Genomic DNA, 25224 nt, shown 5'->3' on the forward strand with positions numbered 1-25224 from the left:
ATAGGGTAATTTATAAACTACAGAAATTTACTTCTCCTGAGAGGCTGGGAATTCCAAGATCAATCTCTGGCAGATTGGCATCTGAAGAGGGCTGCCTGCTGCTTCTCAGATGGTGCCCTCTGCATTTTCTGGAAGGATGTAAAGGATCCCTGTGACCTCACATGGTGGGAGGAAACAAGGGCAAGACTGTCCTCTCTGCCACCTCCAGCACTCTAGTGGGATGCCTGCTGATCCCAGTTACGAGGGCTGTGCCCTGACGGCTTAACCTAAGGCCATACCTCTTCATACTGTGGCACTGGGAATTCAGTTTCAACAGCAATTTTGATGACACCATTATGGTGGTTTGACTGTGCTCCCCAAAGTTCAAGTGTTGCAAATTTGATTCCCAGTGTGGAGGTGTTGGGGTGTGGGGCCTCTAAGGGGTGCTTGGTTCACAGGGGGCTCCATCCAGGAATAGACCCAGGCCTCATTGCTGATGTGAACTCCTTGTCTCAGGAGAGGGTTCCTTATAGAAGGACCAGTCCAGTTCCCCTCTGCCTCCCTCACCCAAACAGAGCTCCTTCCCTCTGGGGGCATAGGGTCCAAGGTGCCATCTTGCAAATGGAGACAGGACCCTCACCAGACAGCAACCAGCCGGTGCCTGGACTGTGGGGATCTCAGCCTCAGAGCCATGTTCTTTATAAATTACCCAGCCTTGGGGATTCTGTTGCCACTAACAGGAGCTGAGCAAGACAACACCACCCTCAAACCACCACATTTAGGGTTTGATGGATCGGTTTTCAAAACAAGCCAGCCAAAAACAGACCATTCAGTTGAACTTATTACCGAACTCTGTATAATAAATAATGCTATGATCAAGATTGAAAAATAGAAATTACAGGAAAAATATTTTAGTTATCTTGGAGGGCACCTCACACATAAAATATACCTCTCCATTTAAATAGAGGTCATGCGCAAGAGTTGGAAATATGATTTTTGGTGAAAATGCTGTAATTTTAAAGCTTCAGTCACTAAATCATATCACTTGTCATTTTTCAAAGCAAAAAAAATTTTGTTTTTTGTTTTGTTTTTGGCAATAAACCATCAACTTAATCAATATGACTTAAAAAAAAAAAGAAATTAGATAGGCCTGAAACAACGATTAACATATACTCTCCCTGAAATGACTGTCCTTTCTCCAATCATCCTCACACCCAGAATGAAAGGTGCGGCTCAGAGCCACGCACTAGCCAGCAACGGCACAGCTCATAAAGCACTGGGCTGGGCGGCTCCCTGTGAGTCTTGGCAGATCCCCACTTGGCCCGTCCAGGCTTTGGGCTATCTGTCCACATCCTGGGAGCTGCTGCAAGAGTAAGGGGCCAGACAGGAAAAGAGCATGACTCAGAGGAGAAGCCCAAGAAACTGTGCCATTGTCAATCATTAGCAGAAAATGACATGAAAGCATTTTGCTGCTGTGTGCATTTGGTACCTGGGACAGTTACCAGCACAGTCACAGTGGTCACCCGGAGCTTGCCCTGAGTGAGTCATCCATAAGAGTTCAACCCCCTCTTCCAGGAAGGGTTCCATACGTTTGTCAAATGCACTAGCCCTTCTATTTTCAATCTTTCCCTTTTAACCATCCTGGCACTAGACAGGAAAGATGGCATAGTTTCCTTAATCTAACTTGTCTATGTTAAGTAGATTTTCTATAAATCCCATTAGGAAAAGATGATTAAGGGAACATTAAATGTACTCAAAAAATTATTGATTTTATATTTAATAGAATAAAAAAAGTATGTCCTAAGAGAAATACATTTATATGCATGTATGTGTATATACTATATGTATACATATATGTATATGTATGTGTGTGTATATATATACATACACACATATGTATATATACTGCTATGAGAAGATGACTTATAACCACATTATTTAGGAACACTGAATCCAAAATTATTCTCAGAGTCACATCAAAAACATCATCTGGATAATTACTACTTGTGTGTGTGTGTGTATACACACACATACATACATATATATATGTATATATACATACATGCATACATATATATACACATACACACACACACACACACACACATATATATATTTATACACGCACATATATTTTCATGAAAAGGAAGCAGTTAAAGGTTAGAAAACATATTCTAATAATTAAAATTTAAATCATGCTTTCAAAGAACCTTTGGCACTGGACTTAACCCAAGATACCAGACCTGAGTTCAGATCCCAGTTCAATGTGAGTTCAATGTGAACATCTGCAAGTTACCTAAATTACCTGAAACTCATTTTCTTCAGCTCTAAATTTTATCTTATGGAGATTTTGAGAAAATATACAGTTTATATGCTTAAAAACTCTTTATTTTTCCCCTCATTTTTTTAGTTCCTCAAAAGTGGCTATGAGAAGATGACTTATAACCACATTATTTAGGAACACAGAATCCAAAATTACTCCAAATATCATCTGGATATTTAATTACTATTTATTTTTCTATAGAAATCTGAGTGGCATTATATGAGGGTCCTCCCATGCAGTAAAAATAAATTTCCTCTTCCAAATTTCTATTTGAATGTGTTATAAGCAGTTAGGAGAGGTCCTGAATGGATTTTGGAAAATTCAAGGTCATGTGCAGAAAGTTCCTGGGGCAGGGCTGGACAATCGCACACAGCTGGTTTGGGAATTCATGTGAAACAATTTAGAATGACCAGGACAACATTTTACTGTTTATCAGTTAGTAGGCAAACAGATCTACATCAATACTTAACAGCTATCAGAAGACACACTGTGATTAGAGCTGCGTGAATCATGCATGCTGGGACGCTCATGTAAGCCTTCCCCGCGAGGCCCAGTAGAACAGAGCTTCCCCACCAAGACTTGGACTCCGCTCCCCACTGGATCTGGCAGCGCGTGATTGCTCCAACCTACAGAGGACTTCCTACCTGATGGCTTCTGATGTGAGGCTGTCCACAAGCACACAGCACCACGTGGCTTTCCTCTCTGGGGGTCCACTGTGGGGATCATCAACACACTGAGAGAAACCAGCTGCTGCAGAGGCCCATGCCCAGAGACTCACTGGAGAGGGTCAGGGGAAGGGGAACTGAGGCACAGCCAGCAGCGTCACCCTCAGGGTTGTGACTGAAGACACAGTGGGCAAACAAGTTGTCCTGCTGTGGCCTCGGACCCTGTGGACCAGAGATGGCATTTCCCTCCACCCTGCTCAAATTCCTGACCTAGAGAATTAGTGTGCATCATACACTCTATTTGTGCCACTAACTTCTCAGCAAATTCGTTACATAGCCATAAAAATTTGGAACTCTGGGAAATGAATAAGTCAGAAAAAGAGTGACTGGAGCAGAAGTGGGAGCACATGATCTGTTACAGAACAATACGTTAGTTCTGGTAACATCCGTCTATTACCAACCATGCTGCAAAGGCTGTGTGACCTCAGTGCCCAACACAGGGCCTGGAACCTGCTACATACACAGCAAGCATCTGCTGAGACTCTGATGCAAAGGAGCCAGGAAACAGACGTGACTGGGGACTGTTGCCCTCATAGGGGGCAGAGACCGTAGCACTCCACTTCCCAGCAAGACTTCAACCAAGAGTAGTCAATTTATCTTTAAGTTGATTTATCTTTCTCTCACTCTAGGATGGTGATTTAACAAAGAAAAATTTTAGATTTTTAAGGCTGTGATTGGCAAATTATATACTATCATACCCCAAAGATTTATAAAAGTCAAAATATCTAGATTTTCCCCAGTTCTTTGAACACTCCCCAGTCAACCTCCCTCTTTAGAAAACCTCTCTAAGCAGAGAGAGGTTTCCAGCTCTGGGAATGCCCTCCAGGCAGGCTAGTGGACCCTGGCTTGAAGGTAGAGCCCCACCTTGGACAGGCTTGGACACCTTGACAGCTCACCTTGGGTAAAGGCATTCTCCACCCCAGTTCTCTCAGTCCTTCCAGCAGGTCTCTGACAGTCACTTCCCTAGGTCTGTAACTTCAAGAGGTTCGCTGTGTGCATGTCCATAAATTTGTTCAGTGGGGGTTTTAGGGAAATATCTAAACATGGGCCCTATGTATCCCCTGCGTTGCTCTAAGGTACAGATCTGCAGCATGATGGCTCTGTCATGTTGAGGCCAGAGGACAAATTCCAGCACATATCAAAACAATGCTTGCATAGTCTCAGTGTTTCTCACTTATCTAAAAAGACCCCATACAGGTAGCTTTAATGCATCCAGCAGTGAAGGTGGTGCTGTGATGAACCAACCCCAGGTCTCCTCAGTGAACTCCAACAACTGCCAGCAATTCCCAACCCGGCCCATCCTCACCCATCCACTTCCCTATGGCCCCAAAGGAGACGCGTCTGAGTCAGTCTGCAGACCTTGCATCACAAAATCACAAATAATTTGTCCAATTCTATGAGATAAAAGAACCTAAACACATTTACAATACCTTTATCATACATAATATAATCAAAAGTAAATTTAAAATTATATCAGATATCTAGATTGCACATTACCTTAATTCAATCCCTATGTTTTACACTTAGTTTCACAAACCAGGGCTAAAAATCTCACACGTGAACTCACTGCATGCCTCTAGATAGGTTTTGATCTGTAGGTCCCCTCCCTTTATCTTCCCCTGTATTTTATATGTTTAAGGAATAAGGTAGTGTGTTCTGTACATTTTCCAGAGTGCGTTTTTGTGGCTTATTTTATCATGTTCCTCTGGCTTTGGTTCTTGTTAATTAGTGGATATACATGAAGATTTATTACATTAGATTCCCCTTTCCATGCCCCCTTCCTTTCTTTTCTTCCTTGGTATTAACCTTTCTTGGGAGGTGCCTTGAACCTACCAACCTTCTTTCTATAATGTTGGTGACCAGAGACCCATTGCCCAGATCCACCGCTCATCAGAAGGTCTGACAGGAGCTTCTTCCGATTGCAAGCTCGTATTTGTGGGCACTGCCTCCTCTTATGTGTGAATTCTCTTAGAGGGACTAGCGTCATGGTCATTTTGAGTCTTTCTGTCTATTAATGTAGAATGTCTTTGTATTTGTTAAGTCAATTTGGATTTTCAGGGACGTTTAAAGTTCCCCTCACTTAGATTATTTATCTAATTATAATGATTCTACATGCTTTCTTCTTTTCTATTTCACCTGCTAGTAATGTTTCAATATGCTTTTGATTCTCCACATGGACTTTCAGCTTACTTCTTTGCCAAGTTCTCTCACAGTCTGTAGCAATGGTCTCCTTCATTCTCTGGGGTTCGCTCTGTAAACCACAGTGTCTGTAAGTAGAATCACTCACTCCCTCTCCAATGCTTGTGTCTGCATGGCCTTCATTCTGCAGCACGCTGGGCAGTGTGATGTGCTGGCCTGGGCCTTGCCTGCTTTGTCCCCTGCCACCTTGGGCACTGGGATTCGCCCTCTGGTCCATGCTGGACTATAGAGCCAGTCCTCCAGGGTGGAGGAATCTTCTGCAGCACTAGAGGTGACTCTCGTAATAAAGGGAGTGAGACCTTATGGAATCTGGTTACAGACAGTGAGGCCACAATAACCTTAACAAGTTAAGGGGCAGGTCTAACTGTAGGATTCTAGTACACCTTTCTCCTGCCGACTGACATCAACTTAAAACTCTTTCTCATATTAATACAAGTCATAATTCTGGAGAAACATGGATCATTAGAACCTTGTCATGGGTGAGCCACAGTCTCCCCCATAAGTCTGTGTGTTTCCTACCCCTGGTGAGATGGAGTGAGGAGGGGGAGCCTCTAGGAGGACAGGTGGGCTATGGGGCTCTGCTCCTCTGGATGACCAGTGTCCCTACAGAGCGCTGCTTCTGTCCTCCCACACTCTGAAGATTCAAAGGAGACAAAGACAGAGCTCATCAGACACAGCACTGGCCTTGGGCTCCCCAGTCTCCAGAATTTGAGCAAGGAACTTGTTGTTCACAAATGATCAATCTGAGGTGTGTTGTTAGAGAGGCGCAAACCATGCAAGACCAAGAAAATGGAGACAGGACTTCCTATTAGAGGAAAACACGCCCTGTTAAGAGTGTTTGCCAAGTTCTCTAACAGTTTGTAGCACCCCCATGAGCAGCGATTTAACCTTGTAGAGGACACTGGGGTTGGAGATGCTGACATTCTGGGGCACACCCTGACATCTCCTCAAGGATGTCCCTCTTGTAAACTCCTGTCAATCTTCCTGTGGAGGAAAAGTTGCCAACACGCAGGTACCTGACTTGGGAGCAAGGAAAATCTCCAGCCAATCTACGATGAGGATCTCTTTCTTATGGGCTTTTTCTTTAAATTTCAACAGAAAACATATTTGTTAAACTTCAATTATATACAAAAATGCTGAATCAGACACAGTTCCAATGCCCCAGGAGTTGACATTCTCATGAGCAGCTGACAGATCAGTCAATAAGCTCAAAACAGAGTAAAATAAATACTTAGAAGAGCTCCAAGGTCTTTCTAGGTCTGATTCTGAACACAGCAATGATTTGCTAAGCATTTTGTTGAAAGTTGTGGTAGAATGAAGAATGAGGAAGCCCACCTTCCCTGAGCATCAGGGGAATCTAGAATGTAGGGCTCAAGCCAATGGCCTTTATGAACACAGCTCACAAGAGAAATTAGGAACTGCTGAGCCAGCTTGAGACAAGACATGCATTCATCATTACGAAAATGATTTTACCTTCTAAATGACTCCTATTTGCTATTGTACACAATAGCAAAGCAAAACTGCTAAGATAATGACATTTTTAAACAAATATTTATTATTTGCAAATTACAGTCTAAGACTTGATCTTGACATTTATTCCCAATTGCCTAAAACTATCATTTAACAGGGATTCTTTCTTTACATTCAGAAAAAATGTTATTCTCAGGCTGTAAATACATCATTAAAACAGTTAGCAGACAGAACGAATAATGGGCTCATGCAATTGCAGAATAATAAACGTATTTAATCAGAAGGCAACGTGAGTCTGGTGTACGTATGGTCTATCTGCACAGGCCTTGGAGGGTTGAGTCTGGTGGGGAGGAGTGGGAGGAGGCCAGGCCCCCAACACAGGACATCACACAGCATCACCCCATCTGTGAGTCCTTCATGTCCCTTAGCAGGACGTGGACAAGCTAGTCAATCTCTACACACATGAAAACTTGTGTGTTTCCTAAGGCGGAGATGTGAGGAATTGACACCTATGCGGGACAACCTTGAGCTGAGAAGCAGCTCACAGGGGCCCATGTCCTGAGTGACCGTGTCATCTCCTGGTCACACCTGACTGCCTTCTTTCTAATCCTGGCCACTATATTTCTTATAGTAAGCGATACCAAAGTAAATACATGAAGCTTTCCTTTTTCTCATGTATGCAAAAACATGAAAAGAGAAGAAACCCATGGTTTCATTTCAAACTGGACTTTTGTCAAATTTTGTCAAGAAGGAGGTTCATGCCTGACTCCTTAGATCAGGTGAGACAGCACGAGATGTCAGATGTACATGCAAGATGATTCACAGCTTTTGTAGAACTAAAATTGTTGGGATTTTTAACATTTATAAGCCTTCCCACTTTCAACAGCAATGGTAGCTGTGAACATTTCTTCAAAATGTGCCGTGTCTGGTGGAAGCATCAGAACCGCTATTGTGTGATTATGTTCATTCCCACAACTCTGTGCGTGTGTCATTACACCCCGTTTCACAATGAGGAGACCAGTGTTTACTACAGGTTCTTCATCGTGGCCAAGACATCTCTGCTAATATAAGCCACAGAACTGGGTTTCAAATGTACTCAATTCAAATCCTTGTCCAATGTCACTGATCACCACATGTATACTTTAAGAAAATAGACCCAGATTTCAGGTGACAGAAAACTCAATAATAAAGCAATAGCGAATTAAAAATTCTCTCCAAATGCTGGGCAATTATAATTCTTCCTTAACAACATGCAGCTTAGGTTTCTGTCTGTCCACCTGTAGCTTTTCACAGGTTATTTTCCTTCTCCACTTTGCTAAGGCAACATGTATTTCTATACTCTTCTTTAACGTTTAATTTTAGTTCTCCTTAATTTGATAAATCTATTCATGCAGCATTATTAAGATGCCTAAGAAATTCAATGCTTTTAAAATGCACTAGATTGTGGTTGGATTGAAAATCACCCATGTTTCTCTAACAAGTTTTTCTGAGTTTCCAAGAGTCCTGTGCATGAGTGCTGCATGGAGAAGAAGCTACCAAGAACAGCTGGGACAATGACACAGAGGATTTCCACCACAATGTCTGCTCTGATTTGAGACCTCCACCTTCTCTCTCTCTCTCTCCCTGACCTGGTTGAAACTGCATTTCAATAAGCAGAGCTCAGATCTTCGTCTCACACTGCCTTTGAAAACAAGTGACTCTTTTCGGTGTTGGAGTATGCCAGTTGTTTACTAGACCACATAAAATGAAATTGATAAATAAATACCTGAAAAAGCAATTAAAGTTCAAAAGAAAAGAGTTCAAAAGAAAGCCTACTTACTTGTTCGAATTCATTCTTCTGAAATTCTTCAAAACCAAAGATGTCCAGGATTCCAATATCCAGGGTCTGCAAGCTGGAAGAAAAGGAGACACCAGAGTAGCCAGCACCCTCAGCACTCCTCCACGCCCCTCGGCTCCCTGCTCCTTCAGGGCAGCAGAGCCCCGACACAGCATGGAAGGCTGATGCGGGACAAAAACATGCAAATAGGGACCTTAGAGTCTGGGGAGTCTGAGGTTACCAAAGGAAAGTGTCCCGCTAAGGCTCTGATGCCAACAGATGCCCTCATGGAAACACTCTCTTCCTAATTTTACAAGTAACGGTTCCTGGGTGGGTGAGTCTCTGCTTCTCTGAACCATCCTGTGTCCATCTCTGGAGACCTGACTTGCTTTCCCTGGGGAGCACGATCCTTGGTCTAGAGGCTCTCACTTGATTTCCTGGGTCTGTCCAGCCTCCGCAGCCCGACTACAGGAAGGCACATAACATCAGGCCCTGGGATAGATCAAACTCAGCCACCTGAAAACGAACGTGATCTTCAAACAGGAAGTCGTACAAGAGTGAAGAAAGGGAAATTTTGAAGGGCAATTTAAAAAAAAAAAAAACAGTCTTGTTGTTCAGTGTAAGCTGTTACTCCTGGAATTCGCGACAGCCTGGATGACTGTTTTAGATGTGAGCACCCACGGTACAGAAGGAAGACCACCTGTGTGACACAGGCTGCAAACGCTGTGGCCCTAGGAAGGGCACACGGGCTGCAACAGGGGCACGAGCCTGAGGTGGCATCTTGCAAAGGGAGCCTCAGACCACGGGGACCTCCGGCCACCTAGGAGGGCCACCACACCTGTCCCCCACATTGACCTCAAGGTCAGGGCCACCCCTGCCGTCTTGGCTTTCAGCTGTGGAGGCGCTGAGTCATCACCCCAGAGCTCTCCCAGTTTCCACCCTCATGTTTGTCTGGGGCTCAATTTTCCTTATTTCCTCTCCAGCTGCTTTTTCCAACTGCAGAACCAAATTGGCAGCCAACTCTGTTTTTGCAATTGTATTTTGTTTTTAACAAACATACACAACTATAATACTTTAGAGTCTGCAATACATCACTTAAGTGAGCTTTTCCTTCCTTTAAAAATGCAGAGTGATGATCCTATGACTTTCTATCAGATTATGTGTTGCAGACTGTAGAAAGATGAGATTCCTAGGTAGCAAGGAGAGCGTTTCAAAGCCCCTTACCCTAACTTCCCCTGCCAAAGTAGGAAAGGAAGTGAAAGACAGAGGAACCATTCAGTGTATGTCTCCGGTTGATTAAGTTTTTTTTTAATTTGTTCTAATTAATTATATATACATGACAGTAGAATGCACTTTGACACATCCTACATAAATGGAGTTTGATTTCTCATTCTTCTGGTTGTATGTGACGTAGAATCACACTGGCTATGTACTCATATATGCACACAGGGTAATGATGTCTGATTCACCCTGCTATTTGAAAGGAAAAAGAACGAGATAGCACAGAATGTGCTCCCGTGGACTTGCAGCACCTTGGAGAGTTAAATGCTAACACAAGAAGCTACAAATGGGATCTTTCAAACACCTTAGCATCTATGAAAGTCTTTTGCAAGATAAATTGTGCAAATTAGTTTCTGTTGAAGGCAGGCATTATTTAAAAGGTGTGTCATTCATTGTTAGACTTGTGAATCCACCTCCACCTCCACCTCTCCATTGCCATCCTCTTAATGAGTACAGGGAGATGTCTGGAATGAAGCTCACTTCACATCAACTGTGGTGCCAAGAGTCAGGGTGGTGCTTTTGCTTTGGTTGTGTGTGCTCACTGTGTGTGTGTGTGTGTGTGTGTGTGTGTGTGACATGGGTGTTTGTGTGTCTGTATGCACATGCGTACTTTCATGTTCCCTAATGAGCCCCATTGTTTCTCCTACTGAGACTTGGCTATGAAGTTTCTTGGGCCTTAAGAGTTATTCAGCCTTGGATAGAAATCTTGGTTCAAATGCTTTTTGGATAAGTTAATTAAATTCTCTGAGCTGCAGTTTCTCATGTGTAAAAATAAGATTAGTAAAATGCATCTACCTAGATGGTGGCGACAATTAGAAGTGATATAAATGATATTCCAGGATAATAGCTGGTGTATGTGTCTCTAGAAAATGGAAGTCACCTTAAAGAGAAAGTTATTGCATAAACTTCTGGAGTGGATGAGAACGGTCAAGTGGAACACACATCAATGTCTAGCAGACAGGTGAAAATGTTCATCTCTTCAAAATTGCAAGAAAATAAAATTTTTTAAATTAGGGTGAAAAAGATTCCCCCCTACACATTTTTGGAGTTTACATTGATAAAGGCTTCCTCGGAATCAATTTGGTTATTAGTATACAGTTTTGTAATATCGACATCATTTGAAACAATATTTCTACATATAGGAGCATATGCTAAGAAAATGATAAGAAATGCAGTGAAGACTTGTGAACAAGGATGTTCATTGTTATCTTAATTACAGCAACAGCCACACAAAGGGATAACAAATAGCCCACACTAAAGACAATTAATTAAATAGCAGGCGTCATGTGATAGATTAATTTAATGAAACTGCCAAGTGAACAGAAAGCAACAGATAACTTCTGTGCCAGGACTAAGCCCAACTGCACACCCAGAAGACCAGAAAGAGCTGGTGCCAGCGGAGAAGACGGTGGGTGGGTTTGGGTCACTTCCTCCTGCTATCCCACTCTTTCTACATTGGAACACATTTATTTGATATGCAGCAGATACTCAAGTGATCTCTACAAAGGTATTATGAAAACACAGAAAACGTTCATGGACGACATTAAGCTAAATAAAATCTGGAAACAAATGCATACCCCACAGCAATAATAGGCACGATCCAACCCTGATTAGATGAACCCAGGAGTAGACGACTAAAGATGTCAGATGACGGCAAGTAGGAGGGGCTTCTTAGCTTTCCAAGTGTTCTACACTGAGCACCACAATAAACTACCCTTAACTTTATTTAAAAGTCTAGGTGATGGAACACCTGCTGGGGCACTCTCCTCTTGTGGAGGAGATGGACTTCAGTCACCTGCAGGCAGAGAGGGAGGCAGAGTCCTCAGTGGCAGGGAGAGAAGCTGCGTTTGCAACGTCAGGGTTCGCAGCAGAAATCCCAGAAATCAGGAGAGAATGGAGGTCACTCTGCTGAAGCCACATGCCCATCTCAAGAGCGGAGGCCTCCTCTGTCCTCTTGTGTCAGGGCATGTCTCCGGCTGTCAACTCCACCCTCTAAGGGGCTCCCAGCTGACCTGGCCAATGGGGGCCTTGTAATTTTGGCACACAGTTCTGGTAGAACTTAAGGAAAAGGCAGACCCCAGGACACCAGGCCACTTCCTCCACATGGCCCATTGTGGCAGGATGCCAGGGTGGTGCCATGGTACAGGGTAAGACGCACTGCCCCAGGCCTGGGTGGCCCAGGTGTGTAAAGGCTTTTGACCCAGATCAACAGCAATGGCGTCAGTGCACATTTGATTGAAAGGGGAACTCTCTTAAATGATTTTTTTCCAGTTTTTTGGGTTCCAAATATATTTGGTTACAAAATAAAGATATTTTTGAAAAGACGATAAGAAAGGAAAATCTATTGTCACTGAAAAAAGAGCAAGTTAAAGCATTTTAGGATGATTTTAGCAGTTACTCCAGACAGAACATGTTCATTTCTAAAGTCTGTTGTGTCTCTTATAAGTGAAGGAAATATGTGCCTGTGGTCCCAGGAGCACCCTTGGCCGGAAGGAGACAATAGCATGCCTGTGCCGGGCAGCAGCCAGCACTGGTGTCCCCTTGGTGGCTTCTCACTCCTAACACAGGAGTTGAACTCACCACCAGTTTCTGGCAGGGAGGAACAAAGAGGCTCTCTGGCCAGTCAGGACTCGGCCCTTCAGGCAATATTAAGGACCCACAGGTGGGCTGCTTTAGCTCACCATCTGCTGTGACTGTCCCCACAGCTTCCCAGTGGCCAACAGGCTGTCTGGCAGGAGTGAGCTTATTATTAAGACACCGTGCCTCTTCCATAGACAGAGTACTCAGAGCCACCTCATCAGGCTGGCCTGGGTTTTATTTGACCTTCCTGTGTGTAGGTACTGAGGAGAGAGAACATTCTGAATCGAATAGAAGGCCTACATTAGGTCTTGGGCTAACCCCCCATTTGAGCTGAGAAATCCTAGGTTTGTCCTCAGCATCCCCAGTGATGAGGTTCCCTAGAGTTGCCTGAGCACCTGGTCCACTCTCTCAGAGCTTGACCCTGCTTGGTGCAAACCCTTAGAGAAGCCAGAGGCGTAGCAGCCACCGAGGCTGATCACGATCCGCGGTGCCCCATGGAACAGGGTGGGAACCAAACAAAATGACTTGAGCAACCTCACTGCCCAGCTTACCGGCCTTGGGGGGCAGCAGGGCTCATGTGGAGGCCAGCGTGGAATGTCCCTAGGGATGGGCCAGTGTGGAGGCCTGGTGCAGGTGGGCAGTACTGTCCACGTGCTCTCATATTCACTGAAAGCAGGTTGTAGTTTGCTGGTTTTCTTAACTGACCAGGTGCATTCAGTGTAGAGGCCACTGGTCTAGGTGCTCAGCTTCACTAAGCGGCAAGGTTTCCCTGGCTACCTGAGGAACCTGGGAGGGAGGAGCAGGACCCCGCATTGTTTACTTGGGGGGATGCCTCCCTTTTATTCTTTTCTTGAGGGTGGGGGTACTGGGGATTGAACTCAGGGGCACGCAATCACTAAGCCACATCCCCAGCCCTATTTTATATTTTGTTTAGAGACAGGGTCTCACTGAGTTGCTTAGTGCCTCACCATTGCTGAGGCTGGCTTTGAACTCGTGATCCTCCTGCCTCAGCCTCCCTAAGCCACTGGGATGACAGGCATGCGCCACTATGCCCAGCCCCTTTTATTCTTTGACTGAAGAAAGGATGAGGCCCAACTCTCTTAGAGACCAAGTCAGGGAGTGTGGAAGCAGCTCTCAGCTGCCGACACTGCAGCAGGGCGCTGGGAGACCCCTGAGGCCCCGGGCGCCAGCCCCATCTCTGCTCAGAGGCTCTGTGCAAACCGACTCTTTCTTAGGTCAGTTCTTCCTCCGGCTTCCCACACTGGATGTGGAAGTTTTGAAGTGCACAGCTGAGGGTCCCGGGCGTGGAGAGGGTCCTGGACGGGGAAGCTGGAGCTCATGTCTCATTGATCACTGTGCACCAGCTCGGCGACCTGTGTTCTGAGACACTGACCCAACTTCACCCAAGCAACTCCCTGATTCCGCCATGAGGCGAATGCCAGAATCACCTCTGTTCTGCAGAGATGGACACCGAGAGGGAACGCGGAGCCAGTGCCCAAGCACAGGCATCGGCGCTCGAGGGTCCAGAGCCAAACCAAACGCTAGTCCTGGAGATCCCTGAGGGCAGCGTGGGCAGCTCCCAACGGCTGGTCACACATGGGTCTGACTCTACCCCGGGCAGAATGGGGAGGGACCAGTTCCCACGTGGATTTAAAAATGGTCACTTAATCAAAAACTGCTAATAAAAAGAGTACACACAATAAAACATCACTTACACTCTTCCTATCCACAGAATTTACAACTCACAGCTTAGAAGCATAAATATTTAATACTTTTAATGAACATATGTCATTATTCATTAGAAGCTGTGTTTATAACAGTGATGTATATGTATGTTACCAAAAGTATCTTTAGAAACAAGAATCATGTCAACCTACCACATAATTTAATTACTTTTAAAAACCATAAATAACATGTAATTTATGTTAATGCTTTCATTCCTAGTCTTAATCAACTTTCATTCTAGTATAATAGTAGACTATTTAAATAAACATAACATTATTACTCTACCAATTGTTGTACAGTTAACTATTAAAAAAGGATTGTAATAAAAAATAGAAACAGGGATAAATAGTTATCATAAAAGAAATTGCCAGAAACAGACTGAATGTATGGATATGGAACATCTAGACCCCTCCTCCATGGCTGTCGGTAGCTTAAATTTGAAATTTGGAACATGGTTTGGCTTCATCTACTGAATGACCCAGAAATTCCTCTCTGGGCACATATCCAAGAGAATAAGTACTATGTCCAAAAAAAGATATGCCCAAGAATATGCAGAGATGCTGTATTCACAATAAAAACTAGATAAGATCCAAGTGCCCATCAAGAGTAGATTAAATAACTAGATACCAGTATGTAATGGAATGTTCCTTCATATTTTTGCAAAGAAAAGGAATAGAAGAAGAATGAATTCCTGCTGGATTCAACATTCTGTATGCATTTCACATATAACATTGAGCCAAAGCCACCCATTCAACCAAAGCATGAAGGAGCCTCTGAGTGCGGGTACACTGGAAACTTCAGCTCAAAGCTGGAGGTGACAGGGTCATGTGAGAGGTGTAGAAGTCACTGAGCCATCTATGTAACCTGCGTGCTTGAGCCAGGCTACATTTGAATAAAATGGCAAAGAGCTGTCTGCTCACTTGAACCACAGCTATGCAGAGGACAAAGATTACTACTCAAATATTTGTCAAGCAAGAGGCACTTGGATGTGTGTTTATTTTGGCTCTGCAGAGTCAAACCTGATGTTGGGATGGGAAACTGTATGACAATAGACCCTGGCTCCAGCAAGAGCTCAAGCACCATTCATGAACAGAAACCTCTCAGCAGGTAAGGGCACTGCAAACAAGATGGTGGAGTGGCCCCAGCTTATAGGAGAAAGGAAGCATGTCCTCGAGATGCTGGTCACAATCACAGCAGCATTTAGCCCCTCGCTGTCTGCATTGGTGATGAAGGTCTAGATCTGCTATCCCCCGTGTCTCCAGACACCTTTGGCAACTACCCACTGCTCTTGGTTTCTTGGGCTTTCCTCCAGACCAAGGACGACTCCTCCATAGAGGGAAAGAAAACAGTCTCCCGTGTTCCTCCAGGCACCTGGATGACAGGGTCGGAGCCAGAGACTGCAGGGCAGCTCCTTGTGACAGATGTCTCTTGTCATAACAGTGCACAGCAGCCCAGGAAGCACACAGTGCAAAACCTTTGGGAATAAAACTTGCAGCGACAATGGAGTCTAAAGGCTCTGGCTGTGCTTGGCTCTTGCTGCCAGGCAGTGCTGACCCCGTGAGTCTCTACACCCCGTTAGTGTGCTGTGCAGCAGGCAGGGTACACCTTACCCCTCTAACCAGGATCCTGCGTCACGGGATTGCACTATTTTTTGTAAAATGACAAATTTCTCTCTCTCTCTCTCTCTCTCTCTCTCTCACACACACACACACACACACACACACACACACACACACACACAGAGCCTATGTGGTGATGCAGGAATTCGGGCTTACTGTTCAGAGAAACACCAATTTCAGTCATAACCTAGGAGCCGCCTTCCCTTTCCTGATGGGTCAGCTTGGAGCCAACTGGGTAGTGCTCATCAGTGAGATTCGGGGTCTGCAGTCAGGTCCCCTGTGATGTCTAGGAGATCTGTGCAGGGGATTCATGCACATCACAAAAGGGGACAGGGCTGAGAGCGGAGCAAACTCCCAAGTGCCCACGTGGTCAGTCTCAGCTTTCCTCAACCTGAGATGCACAGAGAAGATGGCGAGTCACAGACGATGGTCCAGGACCCTAAGAAAAAGCTCAGGACCAAACAGAGGGACACTCAGAGGACTGGGTCTGGTTTGGTGGCCAGTGACTCCAGGAGACAGAGTGCAGGGTGGATCCCAGCAGTGGCACGTGGGTTCAGGGTGGAGTGGGAGAGGCACCTCGACCCTTGAAGAGGAGGTGAGAGTGCTCGTCGTGGGACGAGGAATTCCTGAGTGTGGACTCCCTGGGTGAGTGGGTGGATGGTACGGCACGTGCGTGCTATTCCATGAAGGACAGCCAGCCGTGGCAAGTGTGGACAGAGACTGTGACGTGGGCAGGAGGCGGACTCCTTTGGAGGTCTCAACTGCTTCAGTGCTTGCTCTTCTGCTAAGACTCAAGGACCTGTGGAATTCCTGCATAGCCAGAGTTGGAGGAGGCAGTTCAGAGTCACCCATGTAGCAGAGAATAGTGAGGTTGTATTTGCAGAGAGCAGGTTTGGGGTACAGCATCATGAAGAGAGAACAGCTGGTAGAGTGGGAAGGATGGGTGGCTGCATTCAGGGTCCTTTAGGAGAATTCTCAGTGCAGTGAGACCTCTATAGCTAGTTGTGTCAACTTTTGTCAGTGGGAGAGGACCAAGAGCTTAAAATGACGGCTTTGCAATTGAAAGAGAAGACTGAATGGTTCTTCACTGTTTGGACGCGTCGATTAGAAAGCACTGTGACGCCTCAGCACGCCCGTCACTGCTCACGCTGGAGCGTGGGCACGAACCTGTCTCAGCTCCCTTCAGACAACGTGGGCAGCAGTGAGCTGAGAGGTCACCTCGGCGTCAGGATCTCCAGTTGCCTGCACATCCACGGGAAGAAGTTTCCAGTCTGGCAGGGCACAGGTGCTTGGGCCTCAGCATCTGTCTGTGTCTTTTAAAATGGGACACTGTCGTTTCTCAAGTGTGCCCAGATAGCTGGCCAACTCCATCTGCCTGTGCTGTATCTTGAGAGCAAAGCTGCTCAGGGCCCTGGGTGTGGAGCTGCCCCAGGAGAAAGCACAACTCTCTCATGATGACAGAAAGCCCCCTCCTGAATTGCTAGATTTGTTTACAAATATGACAGATCAGTATGTCCCAGATCACTCTCCGGGGGCAACACGGTCCTGAGAGCAACTTTCCCTTTCTTCTGTGGTTCTGATAGGAAGATGGAGAAGCACTGGTGAGGGGGGGAGGGGGAGGGAGAGGAGGAGGAGCAGGAGGAGAGAGCAGAGGAGGAGGGGAAGGGGGAGGGAGAGGAGGAGGAGCAGGAGGAGAGAGCAGAGGAGGAGGGGAAGGGGGAGGGAGAGGAGGAGGAGAAGGGGGAGAGAGCAGAGGAGGAGAAGGGGAAGGGGGAGGGAGAGGAGGAGGAGAAGGGGAGGGAGAGGGGGAGGAGAAGGGGGAGGGAGAGGGGGAGAAGGGGGAGGAGGAGGGAGAAGATGAGGTGGCCCTGAGGGAGAAGAAGGAGAGAACAGGAGACCTAATCATGAGATAGTTGGAATTTGTTTCTAGAAAAACGATATGTAGGCCACATTTCAAAGCCATACTTATGACTCACCTTGATTATTCTGAATAGTCTTCAGTCTGGAGCTAACACATATTTTTAACAACAAAAAAAAATCCCAAATTACTGTAAGTTTGGAGGAGAATATCATTGGAAAATGTGGATTTAAAAAAATTTGGAAAAAAAAAGTGGCACACCATCATTTCAACTCCAGCTACTCCAATCAGAAAATGGTCTGAGTCGGGGTGTCGTAAGGTACTGACTTGGTCTGATTGATCCAAAATATATTTCTAAAGCATCAGCTAGTTGGACGTGACTGACATTTTCAAACTCACCCTGACTGGGAGTTATAAACTCACAGGTCTTGAAATCAAAATGAAGCCAGAGACAAGCAGGCTAAGCCCCATGCAGGCAGATGGGGTGCGACAAGCACCGTTTCAGGGACCCAGAGAATTAAGATTCTCAAGACATACTTGTTTTACTAAAGATCTCATTCATGTTAAGTGGTAGGCTCAGAATAGGAATCCAGATCTTTTGCTTGCTGTTATCCATTAAAAACATTAAAACCCAGCGAAGAGGTGAGACAACTACACCAGGAGCTGCTGACCCTGTGACCAGACACACTCGTGTTGCATGTATTTAAGGTAAACGATCTGACTTTACATGTGTAACAAATGAACACGTCCATCTTCTCACATGCATGCCCAGTCCCTGTGGCCAGCACAGCTCTAGTCCACTCAGTTGGGAAAACACCCTGACACAGCACCCTGTCCACTGTGGCCATCGCCTGTGCGTTAGTCTTTCTGCCAGCAAATCCTGCCTGAGCTGCTGTGTAGCTCTGAGCAGCAGCTCCCCACTTCCTGCCCCCATGAGGTGAGATTCTGGCGGCTGCACATGGTCAAGCACTTCTGTGGATCTTTGCAATTTAATAGAAACACTTAAAAACAGCAGCTTTCATTATCCAAAGGGTGAGATGTTAATGGCCCAGAGGGGGACGGACCAAAGACCCTAGAAGGGGGGTCACCTCAGAACTCCTCCCACCACTTGTGGGATGCAGAACTGTCTTTTCCACAGTCAGATATAGATGCAGTGGCTGGAACTTGGAGGTTCCACAGGGCAGCCACAAAGAGCTCTGAATTAGAGAGTGACCTAGCAAAGTGGCTGTGTTTGGACGACCAAGCACCCTAAGACTCCGAGACCTAAACCAGTGACATGAACATTTGTTCTTGTGTCATTGGGGCAGCCCAACAGGCCAGGGCAAGTCTAGGAGGACGTGGCCCACAGCCTCACAGCTGGCTGGCTCCTGGCTGGAGCAGCTCAGGTGTGCGTCTCTCGTCCTCCAACAGGCCAGCTGAGACCTGACAAAGACCCACCCTGAGGCGGTGGAACGGACACCAGCATTTCTGCTGTATTGTCTGGGCACATCAGTGGGCCCGCTCTGATTCAAAGGGAGAGGTGACAATCTGAACCCCTGCCGGAAGGAAGTATCACAGCACATGCAGAGGGCACGATGCAGAGGATAGTTCAGAACTGTGACAGTTCATTCCAACCTATCACAGGACTCTTCTCCTGGAGCAGCTTTTAAGCGAGGTCTTACTTCAGTCATTTCCAGTAAACTTGGATTGAGCACCTAGTTTTGCAAAGCCCTGTGCTGGATGCCAGGACCAAGACACAAAGGAACACAGAAGAGCCCTGCACTCAGGGCTGTCAAATCCACAGACATTTAACTTTAATGATAATGGGCAAATGATCTAAGACGTTTCTCAAAACAAGCAGTAAAAATGAGCAAAAGATATATGAAAAGGTGGTCAACATCCTTAGCAATCAGGGAAATGCAAATCAAAGCCACACTGAGATTTCATCTCAGCCCAGTCAGAAGGGCAGTCATCAAGAATGCAAATAACAAAGGCTGGCGAGGATGGGGGGCCAGGAAGTGTGCTCATGCAGGATGGGTGGGACTGCAAATTAGTCCAGCAGCTTTGGAAAACAGTATGAAGATCCTCAAGAAACTAGTAGTGGTACCCTCATATGACCAGCTATCCCACTCCTTGTTATTTACTTGAAAGAATTAAAGTCCTCTTACTACACTGATACATGCATACCAAGGTTAATAGCAGCACAATTCACAGTCACCACGCTATGGCACCAGCCTGGGTGCCCGTCAACAGATGAATGGATAAAGAAAATGTGGTTCTCAGATAGAACGGAGTTTCACTCACCACAGAGAAGGCCGAGATTATGCATTTACTGGTAAATGAAAATAACTAGAGAACATGATGCTAAGGAAAGTAAGCCAGACACAGAAAGTCAGGAATTGAATGTTTTCTCTCATATGTGCAAGCTAGAGAGGAAAAAAAAACCCAAAGAAATAAAAAAGGAACCTCACAAAAATAGAAGACAAATCAATAGAGAAGAGGAAGACCACCTAGAGGGGGAAGGAGGGGAAGACATGGACAGTACTGGAGAACCAAACCTATCACAATATACTTTGTCCACGTATGATATACTAGAGTGAATCATGTGTGTGTGATATATGATTACAACATACTAATTAATAATAGAAGGGAGATCAGTGGAGTAGAACATGCAGCAGATGAGAGGAGAGGGAAGGGAGGGTATGGGAAAGGACAGTGATCAAAATGTGTTATGTGCCCTAGGAATATGGCACAATGTAGGATACAGCATAATGCAGGGATACCTCGTGATGCTGGATATGGCATGGTGCAGAATATGGCATGGTGTCGGATAGGGCATAATGAATCCCACGATCATTCATAATTGTCATGCCCCAATAAAATTTTCATTGGAAGGAAGAAAATTACCAAGTTTCAAAGGGTTGATTCAAAACCTTTTTAGCTTTAAAACAAGTGCCTTTTCTCACTTTCCTGAAGGAAAAGCTCAGGTATTTGAAGTCGGGTACATCAGGTTCACACCCTAAGCCATCACGAGCTCACTATGAAACCGGGACCATTGACTTAACCTCTCTGAGGTTCTTTACGTGGACAAGGGAGAGAATAACACCAACCTCAGGGCCAATGCAATGCAGCCACCTCACTCAGGCCTGATTACTTATGGGAACAATCGACAATTGAGAGCCACAATCTGTTCCTTTGCCTTGTCACTCGGGTACCTGTGGAGAGCTGGGCGAGGAGGACTTGCTCCTGACGGGACACTGTGAAGAGAGGCGAGGGCCAGCCGGAGGCAGGCAGACAGCTGGACCTTCTTCAGCTGCAAGGCACGTCCACCTCTGTGAGAAAGCTAAATGGAAGGGTGCTCACGCAGTGCGCAGGCAGCTCTTCTGGGGCGGGCTTTCCCAGGGGCAGGCATCACAGGCAGAACAGGACCTTCTGCTCCCCCCGAATGGCTCCGCAGCTTTACTTATTCCTGCAGAACTGCCACTGGGCCCAAGTGACAGGCACTGTGGCGTCATCAAGAGACTGGGGTAGCCCTGGGAGGCAGACAGGCTATCCCGGCTTGAAAGGCCAAATGCATGGAATGGGGCAGAGCAGGCCCGCGGCATCACCCTGAATTCCAGCCTTTGTGTAAGACACAAAGGCTTCAGCCTCTGTGTGGGATCCTGGCCCAAGAAAGAGCTAGAGAAAGAGAAAGCTAAAGGGGTTTATTAGCCTTCTAAGTCACTGAATTTCTTAGATATTGCATTGAAACTCTTTGACTCCCAAATAATGTTTGTAAAGGACATAACAGTCACTCTCAAAAAGAAAAAAACCTGTTTGATAGCAAAAATGTCATATTCTCATAGATCTGATAAGCCTATTTTCTCTCTCTCGAGAACATGTACTAAAGGTGAGAATACACGGCTTTTTCTTGGTTCAATAAACTACATAATTCTTAAAGCAATTTTTTCACAAATATTATGATTGATTTTCAAATTTAACCACTGCTTTGTCCATATGCATGGTGATTTTATAATAAGAGTAGCACATTTTTTCACTGGTATTTTGCATTTTTGTGTAGTTATTTAAATTTTTAAGTATTATAATGTGCAAGATGCTTTGGTAAAACCACAGTCTTTTCTACTTCTTTGGATTCTTCTATTTGAAAATAAAAATGGTCTCATAAAATAATGAAAAACAAATGCACAGTTGCAGAGAAAAGGTTTTTAGCTCTTCAGGAAATTGTTACACATATGAGTGTTTTGGTAAGGAAATGGAGCAGAAGGAGAATTATTTAGAAAGCAGGTTTTGTCTCAGATATTTGCTAAATTGCGAGGTTTTAGTTGTCATGGCAATGAGCAGCACAGTTTAAGTAAGTCCACACAGAAATAGAAGTCACTCATCCTGTATTCATAAGAATCAAAAAGTCTCATTATTTAATGGTAAAAATCCCTGAGTTTGGATGAAGGAGGGGAAACATGGAGTGTCAGATGCACTTTTCTGACAAACTGCTTGTTGTTTTATTTTTGAAGCAACTTAAGACAACATATTTAGAACTAAACAGAAAGGAAACACTACAATGGAAGTTCTAGAATGATCCAAGAGGCACTTAGGGGCCCTTTGCGGCTCAGGGTGGAGAAAACCGTTGGAAATCTCAACTGGAGACTCAACTCTGGAATTCAGAAGACCGAAGAGCAAAATTGACAAAAAACAGAAGGGACATAATCAAGCTGTATAAATGAGAAAAACAAAATAACATAAACATGAGAAATGACAATAAAACAAAAAAAGTTGACTTTTGAAATAATTTTTGTAGGTAAGTTTTGTGTTAGACTTCACAATATTAGGCAAAACGTTTAAATGATATCAAGAAAGCAGAAGTTGTCAAACTACAATTATAATATCAACTGAAACAACATAAAACAAAGCTATGATCAAGACGATCAATAAGTTTAAAATCTCTGTGTCTCAAGAAAGAAAGAATACAGTCTGATTAGAGTCAATCCCCTTTTCAACTCCTAGAATGTTCACCAGACATTAAAAAAATATATTATATTCATTTAGTACAAATTATTTTAGAGGAAGAACAATAGAGAACGTTATCCCATTTCCTCTTTAATATAAATTTGAAAACAAGGGATCATATAAGAAGAAAAAAAATAGACTCTCATCTCACTAATGAAAATAAATGCAAACTAGAACCTAGTGTATCATGACCAGATGGGGTCTTCACCATGGATGAAGAATGATGTCACATCACAACATACATCAATGTAATTCGCCTACAAGCAAAGAAAAGGAGAGAATTGCTGTGATCATTTTAACAGGTACAGAAAAACAATAGATAAAACTTAGCATCCATTTAAAAGAGAGTTTTGGCAAGGGAGGGAGCAGAAGGAGAATTATTTAAAAAGCAGGTTTGGTCTCAGTCACAAAATACCTTTGGAACTCTAAGAAGGTACATTGTTAATGACAAATCTTTAGAAGTATTGTCATTCATTTGGGAACAAGACTAGAAGATCTATGTATATCAAAGTGTGTAAATGCATTCTACTGTTGTATAACTAATTAAAACAAATCAAAAATTAAAAATTAAAAAAAAGGACCAGAAGATCTGTTGCCATCCCAAATTTTCCACAATGAACTGGTGGTGCTAGCCAAAGCAATAAAATAAGAAGAAACAAGATACACAAGAAAACAGTGAATAAAGATATCTGTGGACACATACAGTACAATTTAGTAAGACACACCACAGCAAAATTATTAGAACTAATAAGAAAAGTCGGCAGGATTTCTAGATACAAGATCAACAAAGGAAACTCAAGATTCATTATTCCAATAAACAAATTAAAATGTAATAGAAAAATGGCATTCATTGTAGCAATACATAGTAAAAAGTACCTAGAAAAAAAAACTCAAATAAAGATGGGCAATAAACTGACAAAAAATATTTATGAACATTATTAAAAGAATAAGCAACATGAACAAGGGAAATACAGGTCATATTTGTGGAAGAAAGGAATCAGCAGCCTAAAAGGGACAGTTTCCCCATATTAATAAACAAATGTGTTTCTAGTCAATAACCCAAAAGAATTTCTCGTAAGTAGACAAAGTGATTATAAAATTCAAATATAAAAATAAAAACCCAGGGACAACCAAAACAGATAAGGAAAATAACAACTTATTAAAAGAACTAAGTCATTAAAACAATACATCATTGATACAGTTTTAGATTAAAAATCAGGATGGGCAAGAACAAACATTGCTAATCATAGGAGAGGGATCATTGAATATCTGACTAAAAACACAGGATCAAAGGAATTCCTCACTTGTGCCATTATGTTCCTCAAGTGTGAAAGTCTAAAGGCTTTGGGGGAATGTAAGATGACCCTAGGAAAGAATGTCCACGATAAGGCCCTACGGTCAGACCACCGGGGAGACTAGAAAACGTGTCCACTGTGCCCACGTCACCATGGCGCAGGTGCAGCTGCCTCTCCTGAATGCATGCGACTTTCCTCCTGATGAGAGAATGCAGACTGATGCTCTCCCTGCAGGAACTGCTACTAACCCTGTGTCCTGGGCAAAGTCCTCAGCGTGCACTTCTGAAGACCTGTTCAGGAAGAGGACACTGGTGACCCAGGAGACAAGTGAAAGGGACAAGACCCTGGCTTCCTGTCCCCGGGAAGTCACGCAGCAAGGAAAAAGGAGGATCTAACTCTGGATGTAATGATAAAGTTAAACCTCAAAAACCGGGTGGGGTTGAACCTCTTAGCACAGACGACATATTGTAGGCTAGCATTTCCATACTTATTTTAAATACACATATTATTTTAGTCGTAGATTCTCACAGTGCGTTATATTTGTTATGGAAAACCAATAGCTAGAGGAATTTAAAAAATCAAACTCTGGGAGATTTACAAAATGGATTATATTGTTGTCTCTGGGGAGGGGAGGCCGGGAAAGGGTCTACACAGGAAGACCAAGGATCTCCAATTTTAGTTCCAATTCCCTGCTTCTTTCAGCTGAATAAAAATCCAAAGCCAAAGTTATGACGTATTAATGGTGTTAATTCTAGGTGGTAGGTAGATGGGTTCCTCCTATATCACTCTGTACTCTCCTTGATTACTAAAACTTTTTCAAAAAGAAGAAAATCTGACATATAAAAAAGATATTACGCATTAAATGGGAAAACTGGGTAAGCCTGTTTTCATTTCCTCACAAATGCACAGCAGGTGTTTTACTATTTTTATGAGATATTTGAAAATTAATAATATAAACCCCTTTATTAAGAGTTAAGTACTTTCATTATAATTAACAAGGCAATAATCAAATTGTCTTTTTTTTTAACCAACACTTAATTACTTATGAGCTGAATTCTGGATTCTTATCTTTCCTGCAGACATCTCTTTGATTTATAATTCCCACCAGAAAGTTGAAATCTTTGTAATCATTTCAATAAAGTGCTGTATGGGAGGAAATTGACGCTGGTATGTAAATTAAAACATGGGTTTTAACCAGATGCCTTTGTACACAGCTGACCTTGGCAGTTTCACTTTGTGTCTGTAAAATGAGGGTAGACGCTAGGTCCTGTCCTTTCCTGAACTTCTAAAAATCAGACCAAACGAGCGGGAGAGCGGGTGTGGGGAGCTATTTCATTTAGGATTCTCAAATGCTGCTAAATATCATATGGT

General features: G+C 44.0%; 1 protein-coding gene across 1 annotated transcript in view; it reads right to left on the reverse strand.

The window, feature by feature from the left end:
- Positions 1–25224, reverse strand: part of MYO16 (myosin XVI) — a 539332-nt gene that overhangs the window by 149535 nt on the left and 364573 nt on the right. Inside the window, exon 21 of the mRNA XM_081300676.1 lies at positions 8516–8588. Within this exon, the coding sequence (XP_081156802.1) occupies positions 8516–8588 (73 nt within the window). The remainder of the gene's footprint in view (positions 1–8515; positions 8589–25224) is intronic.

This window comes from Spermophilus citellus (assembly GCF_964194105.1).
Source record: "Spermophilus citellus genome assembly, chromosome: 1".
In the NCBI taxonomy this organism is placed as follows: Eukaryota; Metazoa; Chordata; class Mammalia; order Rodentia; family Sciuridae; genus Spermophilus; species Spermophilus citellus.